The following is a 17,970-nucleotide window of genomic DNA, read 5'->3' as shown; positions in this document are numbered from 1 at the left end:
AGTTCTCCTTCCTCTTCATAATTGCCTTCCCTACCCTCCAGGCAAAATAAAGATATAGGGATTGGGTCTGGGCTGAGACAGATGATGTTCTAGTGCATATTTCAAGCTACTGTAGTCTCTACTCATTTATATAAGTACTCTGACTCAATTATTATAGTAACAAAGAGAACATTCAAATTCAGTCACAACTTGATTCTAAACAAGTTATATGAAAACTCAGGTTTTTATTTTGTGGTGCACATAAAAAAGAAAAAGGGAAACTAGAAACATAAATACTGGAAAGAAGGTCATGAGATTACATATGATTGTACTTAGCAGATATTAATATTCTCATTTTAGATATTAAGAACAAAGTCTCCTACAAATATCAAATCATTGTCATATACCTGAAACTAATATAATGTTATATGTCAATTATAGCAATAAATTTTTTTAATTGTTAAAATTTACCTTAAAAAATCTCAAAGAAAGTTCAAACACTTGACTAAGGTCATGGATATACAAAATGTTAGAATTAGGGTTCAGATAGTTCTTTAGACTTAATGTGATTTCCTTTACACTACAGAAAATATGGAAAGAGACTTTTAAAATATTTTGTTTTAAAGAAAGTATTCCAGCATCATATACCAAGTGGTTGGAATAACTCAATATTATTTTATTATTTTTTGAAAAGAGTCTTACTGTGAGAAGTAACACACAAGTATATAACCTACTGAAAGCTAGCACATTAAAAGGCCAGGAAGGAAGAAGTGGAAATAGACAAATACCACATGATTTCACCATATGTGGAATTTAAGAAACTGAACAAACAAGCAAAGGGGGCGAAAAAAAGAGAGAGGCAGATTCTTAACTACAGAGAGCAATGTGATGGTTACCAGAGGGGAGGTGGGTGGAAGGGTGGGTGAAACAGGTGATGGTGATTAAGGAGGGCACTTGTGATGAGCACCAGGGAGCGTTGAATCACTATATTGTACACCTGGAACTAGTATCACACTGCATGGTAACTAAATGGAATTTAAATAAAAACTTTAAAAATGTTAATAAAAAATAAAAGAATAGGAGAACTCTAAAAAAGAAGGAAATACAAGTGCTTTCCAAGCTGAACTGATTGGTTAATGCCACCCACAGTCTCAATCATCATCAGACAGGATCTTTAAATTCTCACTAGCTGGAATGTGAAATTGCCAAAGTAATAAATTGCATTCACTTCTAAACTTCTTCACTGTTACTTATATTGTCACTTATTTCTAAAAGAGGTGAAGAAGTTATCAGGACTGATTTGAGCATCAGCCAAATTATAGTTTTACAAAGAAAAGTAGCAAATTGTTCATTAACAAGAAAGGAAATACCTTTCTATAAAGTTTAATGTACTCACATTCCATTTCTAGTAATAAAATAAAATATCTGCAAAGTCATTAATTGACTAAATAAATATTGCCAAATTAAAATTTGGAAGGTTCTCTGCTGAGTATAGAATCTTATCAAGGGCAGATTGATTATTCTATTAAGTATTTCATCCAAACGATGACAGGTTGTTTACCCCATTCCACAACCAAATACTTTTCTCTTTTTTTGTCACAAAAAATTTCTGATTTCAAATTCTCTTTTTTTAGGTTTTTCGTTATATTCCAACCTTGCTACATACTACAATCTTAAAATTTGTATCACATTTTATCATATTTTCCCATTAGGATACAAAAGAATGGTTGTAACTAATTTAACCTGTTCTTTTATACTTTTTATATTCTTTTGTACTTTTCCTATGAGATAAGCAGAGCTCATTTTTATAGGCTATACCTTTTTATTTAATTACTAAAGAAATATTTTCTAATAAAGATGAAAATAAATCCAAACATACTTACCACATGAAGAATTTTATTCTCTGTTTCATACACAGTACAATCCTTCAAAAAAAAGAAACGTATTCATTAGTTTAAAAAAAACAGACATGCCTTTTAAAATACTTTCTTAGGAAATTTACTACAATTTGAAAAAGTCTTGACAATTCAAGCAAAAACAGCAATAAGAATTTAAAAAATCAAGAATGCCATATATTAAAATATTCATAGTAGTTAGCTCTGATGTTCAGTTACAGAGATATTCTTATTTTTGTTAAACTATATTTTCTAATTTTACACACATATTATAGAGAATAATTACATTAAACAGAAATAAAATCAAATATTAAAAAATATTGTAACATTCTCTGTCTAAATTTTATGTGTGATACTTTTTGTTAAAGTATTCCCAATATTTCAAATACTAATTTTTTATAGATTGGAACATTAGGAAAAACATTAATATTTATTTCAATAGTCTTAGTTTCAAAAATTCTTTTATATTTTCAACTGTTGTAGGCTATCAAATATCCTTTACACTATGCATTTAAAACTGATATACACTACTTATAAATATCAAGTTCATAGTTTTTTACTTAAATTTGAATCTTTAAAATTATAATTATTTTTAAAAATCACCATTGTCTTTTTACCTGCAGTTGCTAGATTTATAATGAGCAGAAATACAGCGAAGTGATCTTTGCTTCTATGTCTCATTTTTCTTAAGAAATTTATAAAATAGGAATGATATTAGTAGTAACCCAATGAGGGTATTGTGAGGAATAAATGAGAAAATGGATAAATGGCTTAGCATAGTATCTGGCATACAGTAAGTGAGAAATACATTTTAACCATGAATTGTTGTTGTTCTATCTTTATTTTAAAAATTTAAACTAATTACCTTTACTTCAAAATATAAAGTTAACTAATTACTATTTGACCATCTAATTTTGAAAGAACAACCATGTTTCACAGTACTGCATATTTTAAGGAATGTTAGCCCATTTCATTTTTTCCCCTGAATTTAATTTTTTAAAAAATGGATCTTGTTGAACATAGTTTTTGACAATGCCATTTCACCAAAATAACTTGTCAAAAATATTACGTATTCTTATCAGGGGCAAAAGTTTTAGAGTTAAATTTAGGTGATTTATTTCAAAAATTAATAGAAATACTTAAGGACTGGGCCTTGCCATACTGAAGGGTTTCTGTGCTGACGAAGAAGTCGGTTACGAATTTAGCCATATTCATGTCTCTATAAATTAAGTATGAATTATGTGTACAGGGGAGACAAGGTATAGATAAAGTATTTATACTGGGAAAGTACACTGTACTTACATCTGAATTTGGAAAAGTCCAATTTTACAGAATTAATTTCAAACACAATTATACTGGTAAGAGATGATTTGGGAAAAGTTGGAAAGTTGCCCAGTTTCCCCAAGCTGCCTGTACAACTTGCTTCAGCTATAATGGATGCAAGTTTGATTATTTACCTACCTTCCCCGAATCAGAGAATATGATTAAATGTTCAAACTTCAAAGGGATTCTCCTCAAGGAAAAAAGCAAATATGATCTAAATGGATATCCTGCGAGTGATACAATAATCACACAGAGAATAACTATTTCAAGTTCTTCAAAATATCATACTTTATTTGCACATCCCTAGTGTAACATAACAAAAAGAACTGGTAAATAAAATCTTATACTATTGTCAGTAATCATATTGTTTATTGGTAGTAGTGTCTTCAATCTTTACTGTTTTGCTGAAACTACTGTGTTTTATAGGATGAAGCAACTAAACAGTTATGCGATACTACTATCATTCTATCAGTTTTGGTGTCCTAAGTAATTTTAGCATGAGATAAAGTAGATACATATACAAGAAGGTAGGTAGCACCTAGAGTCTCTTGATGTATCATGTGGTACACGTATGTATGTATTGCTTAGTGTCGCCCACTGAAAAGACACAATCAACTGAATAATGAATAAATTCCTCAGTTAGTGATTTTCAAATATCATTTCCTGGGCCTTCTAGGAAAATGGTGGATTCCAAATCTGGGGTGGGAAATGTAAAAGATGAGCTTGGATTGTACTGTGACACAGATAAGAAGAAGCTATTAAACTCTATAAGGTTTGATTCGGAAGGATTCAGCAGGATTCGGAAGTCAACATTAAGTGACTCTTACTGGCCAAAGATGGAGCAATTTGGGAAACTAAAAAAAATAATAGTTACAACGGATGGAAACAGTAAAGTACATATTAATTATTATACATATTAATACAGTTGATGATTAATTTTATATATACCAGATACAACCAAAATTATTTAGTAACAGTTGTATAATACTGCATATATTAAACATGGCCCATGACTTAGAAAAAGCACAGGTTAGGGAGATAGGCATTCACACAAATAAGTTAAAATATGTAGAATGCCAAAGTCTTCATAAAGTTTAAGTTTCAATAACTTCACAAGCATGAAGGCCACAAAATATAGAAATCAATATGTGAAAGGCCAATTATTTAAAATTTTATAATACTGATATATTTCTCATTAAAATGCAAAGTGCCTACTGTATTGTGCCATACACTTGCTCAAGTCAAATTTCAAACTTCGTAAACACATTCATCAGCTCCTGCTTCTCAGTGACCAGAAGGATTATATCTATAATCTGAGCTTTAAGATTATTCAAAGAATGAAATACTGATGCATACTTGACGATTCTGACATGGCCAACACGACAAAGTCTGAAAGAGATACATCAGGTGACTGAAGTGGACAAGGTTTTCCACCAGTCTAAAAAACTATCACAAATATCAAAATTAAAAACTTACTACTGAAACAAACAAAACCAAATGACTATAAAATAAATTGGAATAATTAAATTTTGAAAGGATGTTTACATTATGTTTGTAGCATATTCACATATATGACTTTATTAAAGCTTAAATATGCACTAACACATTTGGGACACTTGCAATTACCATAATAAAGGCAGGGTCATAGGGCTGGGGGAGCAGAGGAGGAAACACCTAACTGCCTTAAAAAAATCAGGAAGGGTGACTTTAAATTGAGTCTTGGAAAAAGTAGGTTTTTAGGTAAAGAAAATAAAGGCAGCACTACTGCAAAAGCAATAAAACTACCCTCAAACACTTCTAAGCTACTGCAATAATTTTCAGATTTTAGCTCTGTATACATGTAAGAATTACTTGCAAAGTGGGTTAAAATGCAGATTTCTGGGTTCAGCCCCAGATAAATGGACAGGGTAGACCTGGAGTGGGGGCCCCATCATGATTTTGATGAAGATGGTATTTTGAAAGACAATCTATATTATAGGATAAGATGTGATAGAAGAACACCAAAGCAAATCAAACCAAAAATGACCAAATATATAGAACCTGAAAGACCATAAACTGATTCGAAAATAGTATCTGCTGGCTCACTTGAAACAGTTCTCAACTCCTCGGAACTATCTGCTTTTGTTTCACATTCTCCCCAATTTATTGATTAACTTTTCCTTTTTTACACCCAGTAAACTTATTTCTTTCTTCAACTGCTCATCACTTTGAATAACTGCTTCTATTTGTTTCTATCTCTACCTTCTTTCAGCCAGATGGGCCTGTTCATTATTGAAAGCCAAAGGCTTTCACAAAGGTTGGGACACAGCATAATAAAAACCAAACAGAATAAAACAATACAAAAAAGTATGTATTAATCTGCTACTTTATGTTAGGGAGAAGAACAGAAACTAAATGACTATGTTCTATTTACTTAAGCTATCATGTTGAGGAGTCCATTTTATTATGCTGAATATTTAAATAGCCGTAGATACCTTACGGGATTCATTTTATTAATAAGTTATTTTATTTCCATCAAGACATGAATTTAAAATATTGGCTCCTCAAGTGTGGGTTTTATTAAAACTTAGGGCCAAATATTTTCCCCCCAAAAATCATATCCCAAGTTTTAAAAAGAAAATAGCACTGAATATGGAGAAATTCACATTTTTAAGGACCTATTCATGCTAAGAAAAGGTACACCTCTGACGTTCTACTTATTTTTAGGTTAGGATTAAATTTAGATTTTTAAAAGTGGATTTAGAGCTATGCTGCTATATACTCCTAGGAATTCTCTTCAGTAGCTCATGCTCTGTCTCTTACTGTGCATGGAAAATGACACTTGCAATTTCTTCTTTATTCTTTTCCATATAATGCTTCTACAAACTATGTGATGCACATTTAAATGTATCAAATTCCTAACAAGACAATATTCATAAAGATAATGAGTGTTTCTTCAGTTTTGATCAATTTCTTCTTTTTGAGAAGGCTAAGTATGCATAGAAACCGTCCTCCACAGATGAGTTATGTGCCCACACAGGATCATAATCAGTTATTGTTCTTGTGAAACAGTGATGGAACGGCCATATGGAGCCGCACACATAGAAACCCTTCTATCCTGTGAGAGCTATCACTGATGTTCCCTACTTTGTCAACACATCTTAAGCATCCTGGGGTCATGATGTTCAGTAAAAGTAATTATCTCTCATCAACTGTGTATTATAGTCATAGGAATAGCTCATTAACATTGAATACATAAAGAGAGTGAAGACAAATGGGGTATGTTTCTAATGCTGTATACAATTACATTTCATGGAACTTTGGAACTATGAATGCTCTAAGTTTTCATATCTTTTTTTGGTATATTATAATATACACGTACATATAATATAAAACTATTGTTTTTTTTTTTTTTTTGAAAGACAGCATACCCGCATGCAAAGGGAAGGGTAGAGGAAGAGGGAGAGAGAATATCAAGCAGGCTCCAGGCTCAGAGCCTGAGACAGGGCTCTCTCATGACCCTGAGATCAGGACCTGAGCCAAAATTGAGTCGGATGCTTAACTGACTGAGCCACCCAGGTGCCCCTAAAAAATATTGTTTGCTTACATGTAATATTTAAATAATCCATCTATGCAAACTTTTAATAATGACACCTTCATACCAAATATTTCACATATTCGATTGTCAAGGTACCAAAATGTCTTCAATGTTTAAGTGATTAATTAATATGAGTTAGTGTTTATTTTATTCATCACTCATTCATTTACTCAAGTCACAATTCCATTCACCAAAAATGGTTTCTGGGGCATCTTGTAAGTGCAATTCAATGTCAGGCACTATCAGGTAATCAAAGATAAATTAAACTTGGCCCTTGGCCATCATTCTTTAGTGGAGAAATTGATCAAATAATAATATAAGGTACATGAGAAATGCTCACAGAAGATCTCATAAAAAAGAGATAAATCCTAACTTGATAATCTGGAATGACTTTCTGGAGGAGGTACTTTACTGACCTTAAATAGCTTTTGAATCTGGAAATTGGGGGTTCACAGGGAACAAACATTTCAGCTTGTGCAAACACAATGAACGAAGGCACAATGAGAAGTAAGCACACCAGGCTAGAGCATAAGATATGTGGAATGAATGCAACAGGAAAGAAAGTCTAGAAAATAACATGAGGTCATACTGTAGAGAGCTACCAATGTTAGGCTGGAGAAATTTTGTTTTGAAGGGAATACAATTTTTATTTTTCGTGACAATCTATTTTGAAGCCCCGTTCAACCAGGACAGCACTTTAACTGGTCAACTGATAATTTCTTGTGACTTTATTTTGGAAGGGGTTAAAGTCAGGGTAGCTTACATAGTGCCATGGCTGGTGTTAAACAGCAACATTAAAATGGTGAGTGTGTGTGCTGCGGGCAAGGGGAGAAGGAGAGGAGTCCAAACTCTGTGATCCAGCTAACAACTCTAATAGCCATTTCTTCTTGTTCCTTTACTCATGTTTTTTTTTTTTTTTTCCTTTCCCTTAGTTACAAGAGTCATTTTCAGATAATGAATCTCTGTAAAGCTGTGTATCTTTCTAGATATACTAAGTAGACATTTCATCTCTGGGGAGGATGGAGGAGTGTATACTTTACTCAAATTCAAGGAAGTGCTCAGAGATGTCTGAACATCGGAAGTATGTGGTCATATATATGTTTTATGAAAACAATGGGGAAGAAATTGTGGATTTGGAATGGAAGAAAACTGGAGGTAGCAAGATCAGTTGGGATGCTCTTTCAATAGAAAATGTAATATGTAATCCAAGCTTGAACTGAGTTTATGATGGTGGAAACCAAGTTGAGGAGAAGTGGCCGACATACATGTAGCCAATAATAAGAATTGGGTGACTGATTCATCAGGCACAGAGGATGATGGGGAGAGGAAAGTTAAATAATACTCCAGGGGTTCAAACCTGAGCAAATGGATGGATGGCTGAGTAGAAATGTTAGGAGAGACTCTGGGGAGAATAAAATAATTATATTTTGGGCATGTGAAATTAGAGGTGGCTGAAAGATAGGACATTTTATACATAGCTGTCCAGCAAGCAACTGAGTAAACTGAACTGGATGTAAAATAAAGCCAGACCTGTAAGTATTTACACTGAAGTGACAGTTAAAGGCCCAAGAAAACAACAATAAATTCGTTAAAAAAGAAAATGTATAGTGAGAAGACAGCAGAGGACAGAAGCTCAGACAATGCTTACATTGTCTGGGAAGGAAGGGTTAGTTGTGTGGCCAAGAGTAAGGGGTAGAAAGTGGTACTACAGAGACATATTTGTTAAAACTTATAGTGGTAAGAGGATTATCACAATTATGCTCTATGTCTGTGCTGCTTGAAATTCAGTAGTTTTTATTTTTTTTAAAGATTTTATTTATTTACTTGACAGACAGAGAGAGATCACAAGTAGGCAGAGAGGCAGGCAGAGAGAGAGGGGTAAGTAGGCTCCCTACTGAGTAGAGAGCCCAATGCAGGGCTCAATCCCAGGACTGTGGGATCATGACCTGAGCTGAAAGCAGAGGCTTAACACAGTGAGCCACACAGGCACCCCCAAATTTGGTAATTTTTAGACATATGTGGCTCCTGAGCAATTAAAATGTGCAAAGAAGGAACTGGATTTGTAATTTTACTTAGTTTTAGTTAATTTAAATTTATATTTTAGTTGCCACATAGAGCTAGTGGTCACCATGCTAGCCGGAAGGTCAGGTCTAGAGAAATATACTATGGTCCTTCCAACAGTTAAGAAATGGGAAGCCATTTAACAAGATTTTCCAACAAATAACAATAAAGCAGCACTGAAAAGAAAGACATGAAAGAGTTTAGTTTCCAGTTATTGACCAGATGCTTCACTTTTTTTTTCCCTCCCACAAGAGCTGATTCCGGTCTATTGTGACATTTACAGTAGCAGCATAGTACAATGAAAGCAATTCCTTCTGTAGGATGATACACAGAAAAGAGCTATTGAAAGGAATTCGAAGTAGTCATCACCTAGCTTTGTGGGCACAGAGAAAGCAGTGCCAGGGGTAAAGGCTTTGCAATGGATGGAAGATAAAAGTCCAAACAAAATTTGGATGCATTGAAAGAGCAAAAGCTGACTGAGGGCCCTGAGTGAAAAGAATGTCCATAGTGAACAGACAGTCATCGGTCTTCTTGAATGTGTTATCAAAATGTTACTGTTAAATTTCAGATCTGTAAATATCCTTGGCAAACAAGGGATGCAAAGGTATAACCAACCACTGCACAAGTACCTCCTTGGCAACACTTTCACCATTTTGGCTAGCTTAATGACCAAAAACTTGTTGGAGCAGTCTTCTTGCTATTGTTTTGGGAATGAAAAGAGAATTCATGAAGAATGGTATGAATCTTCGAGCACTGTATCAAAAACTAATGATGTATTTTATGGTGACTAACATAACACAATGAAAAAATACAATGTAAAAAAAAAGAACCTAAACTTAAAAAAAAAAGATATTATTTATTTATTTTAGAAAGAGAGAGCACATGAACAATGGGGGGAGAAGGAGAGAGAGAGAGATTCTTTTTTTTTTTTAAGTTTTTATTTATTTGACAGAGAGAGATATCACAAGTAGGCAGAGAGACAGGCAGAGAGAGAGAGGAGGAAGCAGGCTCCCTGCTGAGCAGAGAGCCCGATGGGACCCTGAGATCATGACCTGAGCCGAAGGCAGAGGCTTAACCCACTGAGCCACCCAGGCGCCCTGGGAGAGAGATTCTGAAGCAACTCTGTGCTGATGGCAGAGCCACCTGAAGTGGGTCTTGATCTCAGGACTTTGAGATCATAACCTGAGCTGAAACCAAGAGTCAGATGCTTAACTGACTGAGCCACTCAGGTGCCCCTCTTGAAATTTTCAAATGACCCATTTTGAAAAGAAATAGCTAATATTTTTCATTGGGTTAAATAATGTATTGAGTTGTAACATACAAAGAGCAATAAACAAGGGATGGGAGGAGAATGTGAGTGGGCATGACCTTAGTGGTCATCTGTAGTCTTTCCATCAGGGAACACAGCCATTTTCATCTGCACCTTGCATCATATTCCTCTTCAAAATTCTGTCTACTTCTCCCCCACCCCCTCAGAGGCCATCTAAAATGAAACCGCATTTGGATTTAGTATTTTTTTAAAAGATTCATTTATTTATTTGAGAGAGAGAGAGAGAGAGCACGAACTGGGTGAGGGGCAGAGGGAGAAGGAGAAGGAGAGAAGCAGATTTTCCGCTGAGCACGGAACTCAACATGGGCCTTGATCTCAAGACTCTGAGATCACAACCTGAGCGGAAATCAAAAGTCAGATGCGTAACTGACCCAGACACCCAGGTGTCCCTCCAGTCTGGCTTTAATCACTCTAGTCTTCACTTCACAACGAAAGACTACTGTCTCAGTAGTTGAATGCATATGGAAACTAATCTAGCATATAGAGACTTGGAAATGCAGGCAGAGAAGTAAGGCTGATTGTTTTTTCAGCATCTTAATGACTCTGTAATAAATCTAAAAACTACTCAGGCTAATCAAGATTGAGTGTCAAAAGGGATAAAGAGTAAAAATGTCAAGTTAAGGTATTAATAACCAGAAAACTCATTAGGGTAACTGTGATCCCTATAACTTTAATAGCTTTATTTTGACAACCTGAAGAAGCAGTGAGCTAATCCCCATCATGAGCTAAGTTTGTTTATTCTGCATGTCTTGAATCAAGACCTAAATATATTTTTAAAAGATTTTATTTATTTATTTGACAGAGAGAGATACGGCAAGAGAGGGAACACAAGCAGGAGGAGTGGAAGAGGGAAAAGCAGGCTCCCTGCGGAGAAGAGAGCCCGATGTGGGGCTCTATCCCAGAACTCTGGGATCATGACCTGAGCCGAAGGCAGACACTCAACAACTGAGCCACCCAGGCATCGTAAGACCTAAACATTTTTGAAAGACCTATGTCCTATATTTTATGTTTCCACAGGTTATCTGTTAATCTTACTCTCTCCCATTAGATGGTCAGTATTTTCAAAGAACGAACTCAATTGTGTCTTAAATTCTCGAGGTTCTCTTTTCACTCTATAAGAATAGTCTCAATTTATCAGCTATGAGTATTTTATTCCATTGATTCTCTATTTTCACATTCTATAATAAACATTTCACATTGGCTTTAGAGATTAGGTACACAAATGAAGCCATTTTTTAAAATTAAAGCCATTTTTTATTTAAAATTTTTTAATTTTTATCTAAAATTATTTATTTATTTATTTATTTATTTATTTATTTTTATTTAAAATTAAAGCCATTTTTTAAAAAATAAAATTTCTAATTGCCAAGCTAGCACAGTACACTTAGTTTCTTTACACTCTAATTTTGTACCAAAATAGACTGAGTTTCAGTTTTAAAATAATTTTAAAGATGAGCTTAGTTTTTTTTTTTTTTTTAAGATTTCATTTATTTATTTGACAGACAGATTACAAGTAGGCAAGAGAGCCAGGCAGGGAGAGAGAGGAGGAAGCAGGCTCTCCACGGAGCAGAAAGCCCGATGTGGGGCTCGATCCCAGGATCCTGGGATCATGACCTGAGCCGAAAGCAGAGGCTTTAACCCACTGAGCCACCCAGGTGCCCCAAGATGAGCTTAGTTTTAAACTTTAATCTGCATGATCTCAGCAGATATTTACAACAAAAATAATTGGGCTTTCTCTGAATGCGTGAAGATTCATATTATGTAAAAGACATCAAGAATTTTATATTCGCACAATAAAGTTAACATTTCTTTGTAACAAAAAGTCTCTCTAGCTTCCAAATGTTCAAGTTACTTACTGCAATGACCATCTAATATATCTTAAGGGAAAGAATATCTATAGGGTCTGAGTAATGAAAGACAATTTTTCCCTTGTGACAAATTCAACTAAGGAGCTCAAGCAAAGATAAATACTATGACCCCTAATAAATGAAAATATAAATTAAACATTACTACATCAGTTCAAGATCATCCACTTGGCTGCCTGAAAAATAAATGCAAATTATGGTATATTTGAAACAAATTCCAAGTATTAGTCTTAAAAATTCTTTAGTCCATATATATTTATCCCTTATATCTCTTTAGATTGCATTTTCTTGGACAAAATGGAAGCATTTCTTTTTAATATGTACATCTGAAAAGGTAACATTGATACTCAGGCACTCAATAAATATTTTTAGATCATTAATGATAATAATATACTTAAATCCTAATAAATACTAAATTGTCCAAGTAACAATACCAGCCTACATCTAGGCTTACTTTTGTACACCCTCAGAAATCATTATCATAAATAATCAGTATCCATTTAGGGTTTCCTAGTAGTAACACTGAGTGATTATAAGACAGAATTTTATGCTTTGAAAAACTTCAAGAGGTCTTCCCCTTCCCACAAAACCTATCACCAATATTGCAGTAGATTAGTTAAGATACTAAGAGACACACCAATGCATAAGAACACATCATTGAGAAGAGAGAAGAAATTCTTTGAACTCAACTTTTACCAACATATTTTTTGGATATTTCAAAATTTTTCCACATAATTTAATTTTATGGTGCTTTCCTTATGTTCAAATAAACAAGATTATTATCCTTAAAATTCTGGTATAATGCTATACTGGAATTCTTTATATATTCATTGCTATACCAGACTTGTATTATGCTTTCTAAATATATGTTCCCTTCTTTTAAAGAAAATATTAAACTTCCTGTAGTTACTGAAGTCAGCCATTGCTGTATGACTTACTTTGTCCAATGAAATGTGGGCAGATGTACTTGTCCCATTTGCAGAAACATTAAGAACTAGTTGATAGTTATACCATGTTCTTTCCTCTCTGCTGTAATGACCAGCAATGTTCAAAAAGAGGCTACTCTGGGCTTTGAAGTGAGGAGGAAGCAGAGTAGAGCTATAGTAATCCAGGCTGGATATGAAGCATGAGCACTGGACATGAGTGATATTAAAAGCACAAATATTTCTGGGTTGTTTATTACTGCAGCATAATCTAGCTTAACTCGACTGATACAATCTTCCACCAGATAGAAGGGGTAAAGCTAGAACACATATGAAAATGAAGACCTAACCAATGCAGAGTTTAATGCAATAACTATTCCGTGATTTTTTAAATGTCAGCTCTACACTCAATGGGGGGCTTGAACTTACAACCCTGAGATCAAGAGTCACATGCTCTACCGACTTGAGCCAGACAGGAGCCCCCATTTTATAAATTTTACATGCTGTACTTCATTTCGGGAAATGTACTACTTTTCAGAAATGCTATGTCTTTCCTTACACACTGCAATTTGCAGTCAGCCTCAGATTACACTCTTAACTTCATTAAAATCTAGTCTTTCACCATCTCGTGTTTGTACATCATTTTTGTCTCTTTTTATTAGTCTTATCTATGCTCACCTGTCCTAATTACTTAATTCTGACCAGTTCTTCAAACATGCCAATATCAAGTATAATCTCAGTCCATTATTTCACTTGTGTTAGGGCCTAATTTCATCTGAATTACCTGTCTGCTGTTGGTTGTCATTCTGACCCAACCCAAGGGATCTGGGTTATTAAAAACTACTTTGTCAGTAGAGACAAATGCCTTAGAAAATTGGTGCCTGTAACTAGTAGCTCCCTATATTTTTTTGGTATGCTTTAATCTTTTATAAGTATGAAAACTTGTAATGATTTAATGATAATCTATGTAGGACATAAGGATTCATAACATGCTGAAAATGTTATTATTTCTTCTTATTTTATTAAGTTCCCAGCACATTAGTTTCTAACATTGATTTCTCCCTTATTATAAATGCACAATGACCATTTTCATTAATATCTTATGTTTGATGTCTTAAAGAACATGTTTAACTAGCCTCCTCTATAAATGTGTCACCTCTGGGTTGATATCACCTATAAATAGTTGAACCTACTGATCCGCAGTTCTCAGTCATCCAACCTATTGTAGAGTTTGGGGAATTTGCCTCTTAACAGCTTCCCCAGGTGAATTATAGACCATGAACGAGGCTTTGAGAAAACACTATTCTTGAATCCATACATTTTCTTCTCACCTCGTACTCCTCTCATTCTAAATCAGTTAATTATGAGCACAGTGGTTATCAACTTTGGCTTCATGTTAGAATCAATGGAGGCATCATTTAAAAACTACTCATGCCAAGCCTGATGATAAAGAGTCTAATTTAATAAGTCTCATGGAGCACAGATATCAGGGCTTTTAAAAAGCTCCTTGCTTCATTCTAAGGAAAAGCCAAACATGAGGAGAAATGAGCAGAAAGTATTACAATGGATCCATGCTTAGATCCAAAGCATGGATCTAAGTCCTGGCCATATCACTTATTGTGTCATTTTCCCTCTCTGAAATTCCATTTACTCACTTACAAAATTGAGATAATGACATCTGGTCTACCTACTTCACTGGGTTATTGTGAGGGAAAAAATCTGATTCTGATAACATGTTGTAAAAGCACTTGGCCAACCTCAAAATAGCAGTGTTATTATTCCCTGACCATTAAACTTTGTATAGACATTTTGTTCTTCCAATAATTTTTAAATGTCATAAGGAATAGGGTTCATCTAGATAGGGTTTGAGGGAGGGGTACAAAAATGGACAGAAGAGCCCAGAGGAGTATACTTCAATTCTAAAAGGCAGTTCAGTTGGGAGAGAAAGCAGGAAAATATTTCTGTAGACAGTTTAAATGTAAAGAAACAGAAAGCCTAGTGAGATATTTTGTAGGGTAAGGAGGCCTGTGGAAGATAGTGAAACATTAAAATGGAAATTAACAGTTATATTATTAGTAACTGCTGAATAGCACAACTGTAGACATTTTAAAAGGCATTTTAAAATGCCGTTGGGGATGGCACTTAAACTGTAGCAAGATACATGAAATAGTTACAGAACTAGGACAAATAAAAGTATGTAATCGAACCTTTTCTTTTTTCCTGCTTAGGTACTTTTATAACTCCTACTCTGGCACTACACAGTCTCAACATTATATTCTATATTCCTTTACAGCTCAGGTTTCCAAATTTGGTATCAAATCAAAACTGGAATTTTAAAGCTACAAAAGCATTCCAAATGATGCTCAGAAATGCACACATGGATTTATTTGGGAAGGCTGAGCAGACTGGACAGTAATCGTAACCTTTTCTAACTCCGAAACTAGCCCTCTCCTCCTAGACTCTGGTCCTCTCTTGCCCTCCCCTCTTCTTTCCTCTCATCTTCTCTCCCTTCCCCAATTCACCAGCTCATTACCTGTTTCATGGAGGATACTGGTACTATCACCACTGTTTCCTGCCTCCCCCACTCATCTTCCTGAAGTTGCAAGGGTTAGTAGGAGAAAGGATAGGAAGAAGCAGCCTTAAAATTTTAAGGACTAATTGTGTATTTGTAATAATGACAATAGAACTGGATTTCAGCGACTTTGAAAAGAATTGCTTTGTTTTTTTTTCTTTTCATGCTTAATTCTCTTTAGGTCTTCATCAGCATTACAGTGAGTTACAGCAGCTAAACCTACAATCTGTAGTCCTTTTTGGGGGGGGGGGGAATCTTAAGGGGAAATGAGTCCTTTCATTCTTTCAACAAACATTTGTTTGCCAGGCACCAGAGAGACACAGAAATGCATGAGGCAGATACCTGCTTTCACCAAGTCTCCCACAGCAAATCTTTTCTTAAATGGACTGGTATTACTTTTGATTTTATCTTTAAAAAGAATCATCATGGTATAAGACAAATGGTAACATATCAGGGACTCTCTCCTGAAGTTTATTTTATCACCTGTAGGGATAAGAATCATGTAACCCATCTTTTTTTTTTTTTTAAAGACTTTATTTATTTATTTGGCAGACAGAGATCACAAGTAAGCAGAGAGGCAGGCAGAGAGAGAGAGAGAGGGAAGCAGGCTCCCTGCTGAGCAGAGAGCCCAATGCGGGGCTCCGTCCCAGGACCCTGGGATCATGACCTGAGCCGAAGGCAGAGGCTTAACCCACTGAGCCACCCAGGCGCCCATAATCCATCTTTCTATATCTGCTTCCATGCACATAACATAGCAACAATGGTAAAAGTTCTATCTTGTTAGGGTCTTTGTGAGAAAATTTTAATAGCCTCTTGAAAGATGAAATACATAATAAGACAGCATGGCAAACATATTGTAATTCAGAGAGTAGGAAGACAATGAAAGTACATTACATAAATAAGCAATAAAACTTTCAGAACAGGATGTAGTACAATTATAAAGACGTGCATGTCTAATTACCCTTCCATGTAAGATATTTAAAAGTAGGCATGTATCCAAATGTCTATGGTCAGCAAAGTGAATAAATATGGAGTAGATACACAATTAAGTATTATATGAAGTGAATGAACTACATAAATGGACAAAAGATGAATGAATTCAGAAACACAAATCAAGTGAAACAATATGCACAGTGATACCATTTTTTACAAAGCTCAAAGACAACCATAACTAAATGGTATGTTTAAGAAAAATATATAAAACTATTTTAAAGAGGGGTGGCTCGTGGTGCAGTTGGTTAAGCCTCCGACTCTTGATTTCAGCTAAGGTCATGACCTCTGGGTTGGGAGACTGAGCCCTGCTCCGGATTCACAATAAATGCAGTGCCTGCTTGTCCCTCTCCCTTAGCTCCTTCCCCTCCCCTGCACACTTACTCTCTCTCTCTCCCTCTCTGTCTAAAATAAATACATGAATAAAATCTTAAAAAAAATTATTTTAAGGGGAAAAAAACCAATAAACACTCTGAGGAGAGGTGGGGGTAATGAGATAGGGGAGAAGCACAAATGTATCTAAAACAATACTGGTAGCGGGGGGGAGGGGGGACGGGAGAGGGTGGTGGGGGGAAATGGACATTGGGGAGGGTATGGGCTATGATGAGTGCTATGAAATGTGTAAACCTAGCGATTCACAGACCTGTACCCCTGGGGATAAAAATACATTATATGTTTATTAAAATAAAAAAATTTAAAAAAAAAGAAAAAAAAAGAAAACCAATTCTTTTATGAAAAAACAAAAAAAACAAAAAAAAACAATACTGGTAATGTTCTACTTATTAGATGACACATTCACGAGTATTTGATTGTTATGCCTCATAACATATATATGGCATGCATTCTCTTGCATATATATATAAAGTATTACATAAATTTTTAAATATAACGCATGGAAGAAAACAGAAGTCTGAGAAATAGTATCCTGCCACTTGCCATGTAAAAGAATTGGGCAAGTATAGTACACCATACCTCCAGTTCTCTTATTGCTGATGGTGATACTGTCTACATCTTTAAAAGTGTTCGGCAGGATGCTCATATATAATATAATATAGTCTAGGTTTTCAAAAAAAATAAAGCTATGAAAACAATCTATTTCAGCATTCATTTTTATATAATATATGCAAATTTTTAGGTTTTTTTCATAAGTCAGGCCAGTGTCAGAAAGCTGGAAGGATATTAAGTGATTATGTCCCAGTGTTCTAAATAGTGCTTTCCTAAAGTCTTAGCATGCAGTAATCTTATCACTCTTATTTACCTTTTCATCCTGAGCTTTCAGAAAATTTATAGCTACCAATAAATGTTTTATATCAAGAATGAGGATTTCTCTGTGTGTTTATATTTATGTCAGTTATAAAACTGTATTCTAGGCCTTTTAAAAAGATACAGGCATACATATATAATATAATCTCAGTTTTGCAAATTCTATATATTTTTAGTTTTACATTTGTCTTT

General features: G+C 34.6%; 1 protein-coding gene across 1 annotated transcript in view; it reads right to left on the bottom strand.

The window, feature by feature from the left end:
- The window catches only part of CNKSR2 (connector enhancer of kinase suppressor of Ras 2), a gene marked incomplete at both ends in the record, with an annotated part of 237,468 nt that overhangs the window by 118,274 nt on the left and 101,224 nt on the right, over positions 1-17,970 (bottom strand). Inside the window, one exon of the mRNA XM_080794916.1 lies at positions 1,863-1,904. Coding sequence (XP_080651042.1) covers positions 1,863-1,904 — 42 coding nt within the window. The remainder of the gene's footprint in view (positions 1-1,862; positions 1,905-17,970) is intronic.

The sequence above is a fragment of the Martes martes genome (genome assembly GCF_963455335.1).
Source record: "Martes martes genome assembly, chromosome: X".
In the NCBI taxonomy this organism is placed as follows: Eukaryota; Metazoa; Chordata; class Mammalia; order Carnivora; family Mustelidae; genus Martes; species Martes martes.
This window is presented reverse-complemented; position numbering and strand designations above follow the sequence as displayed.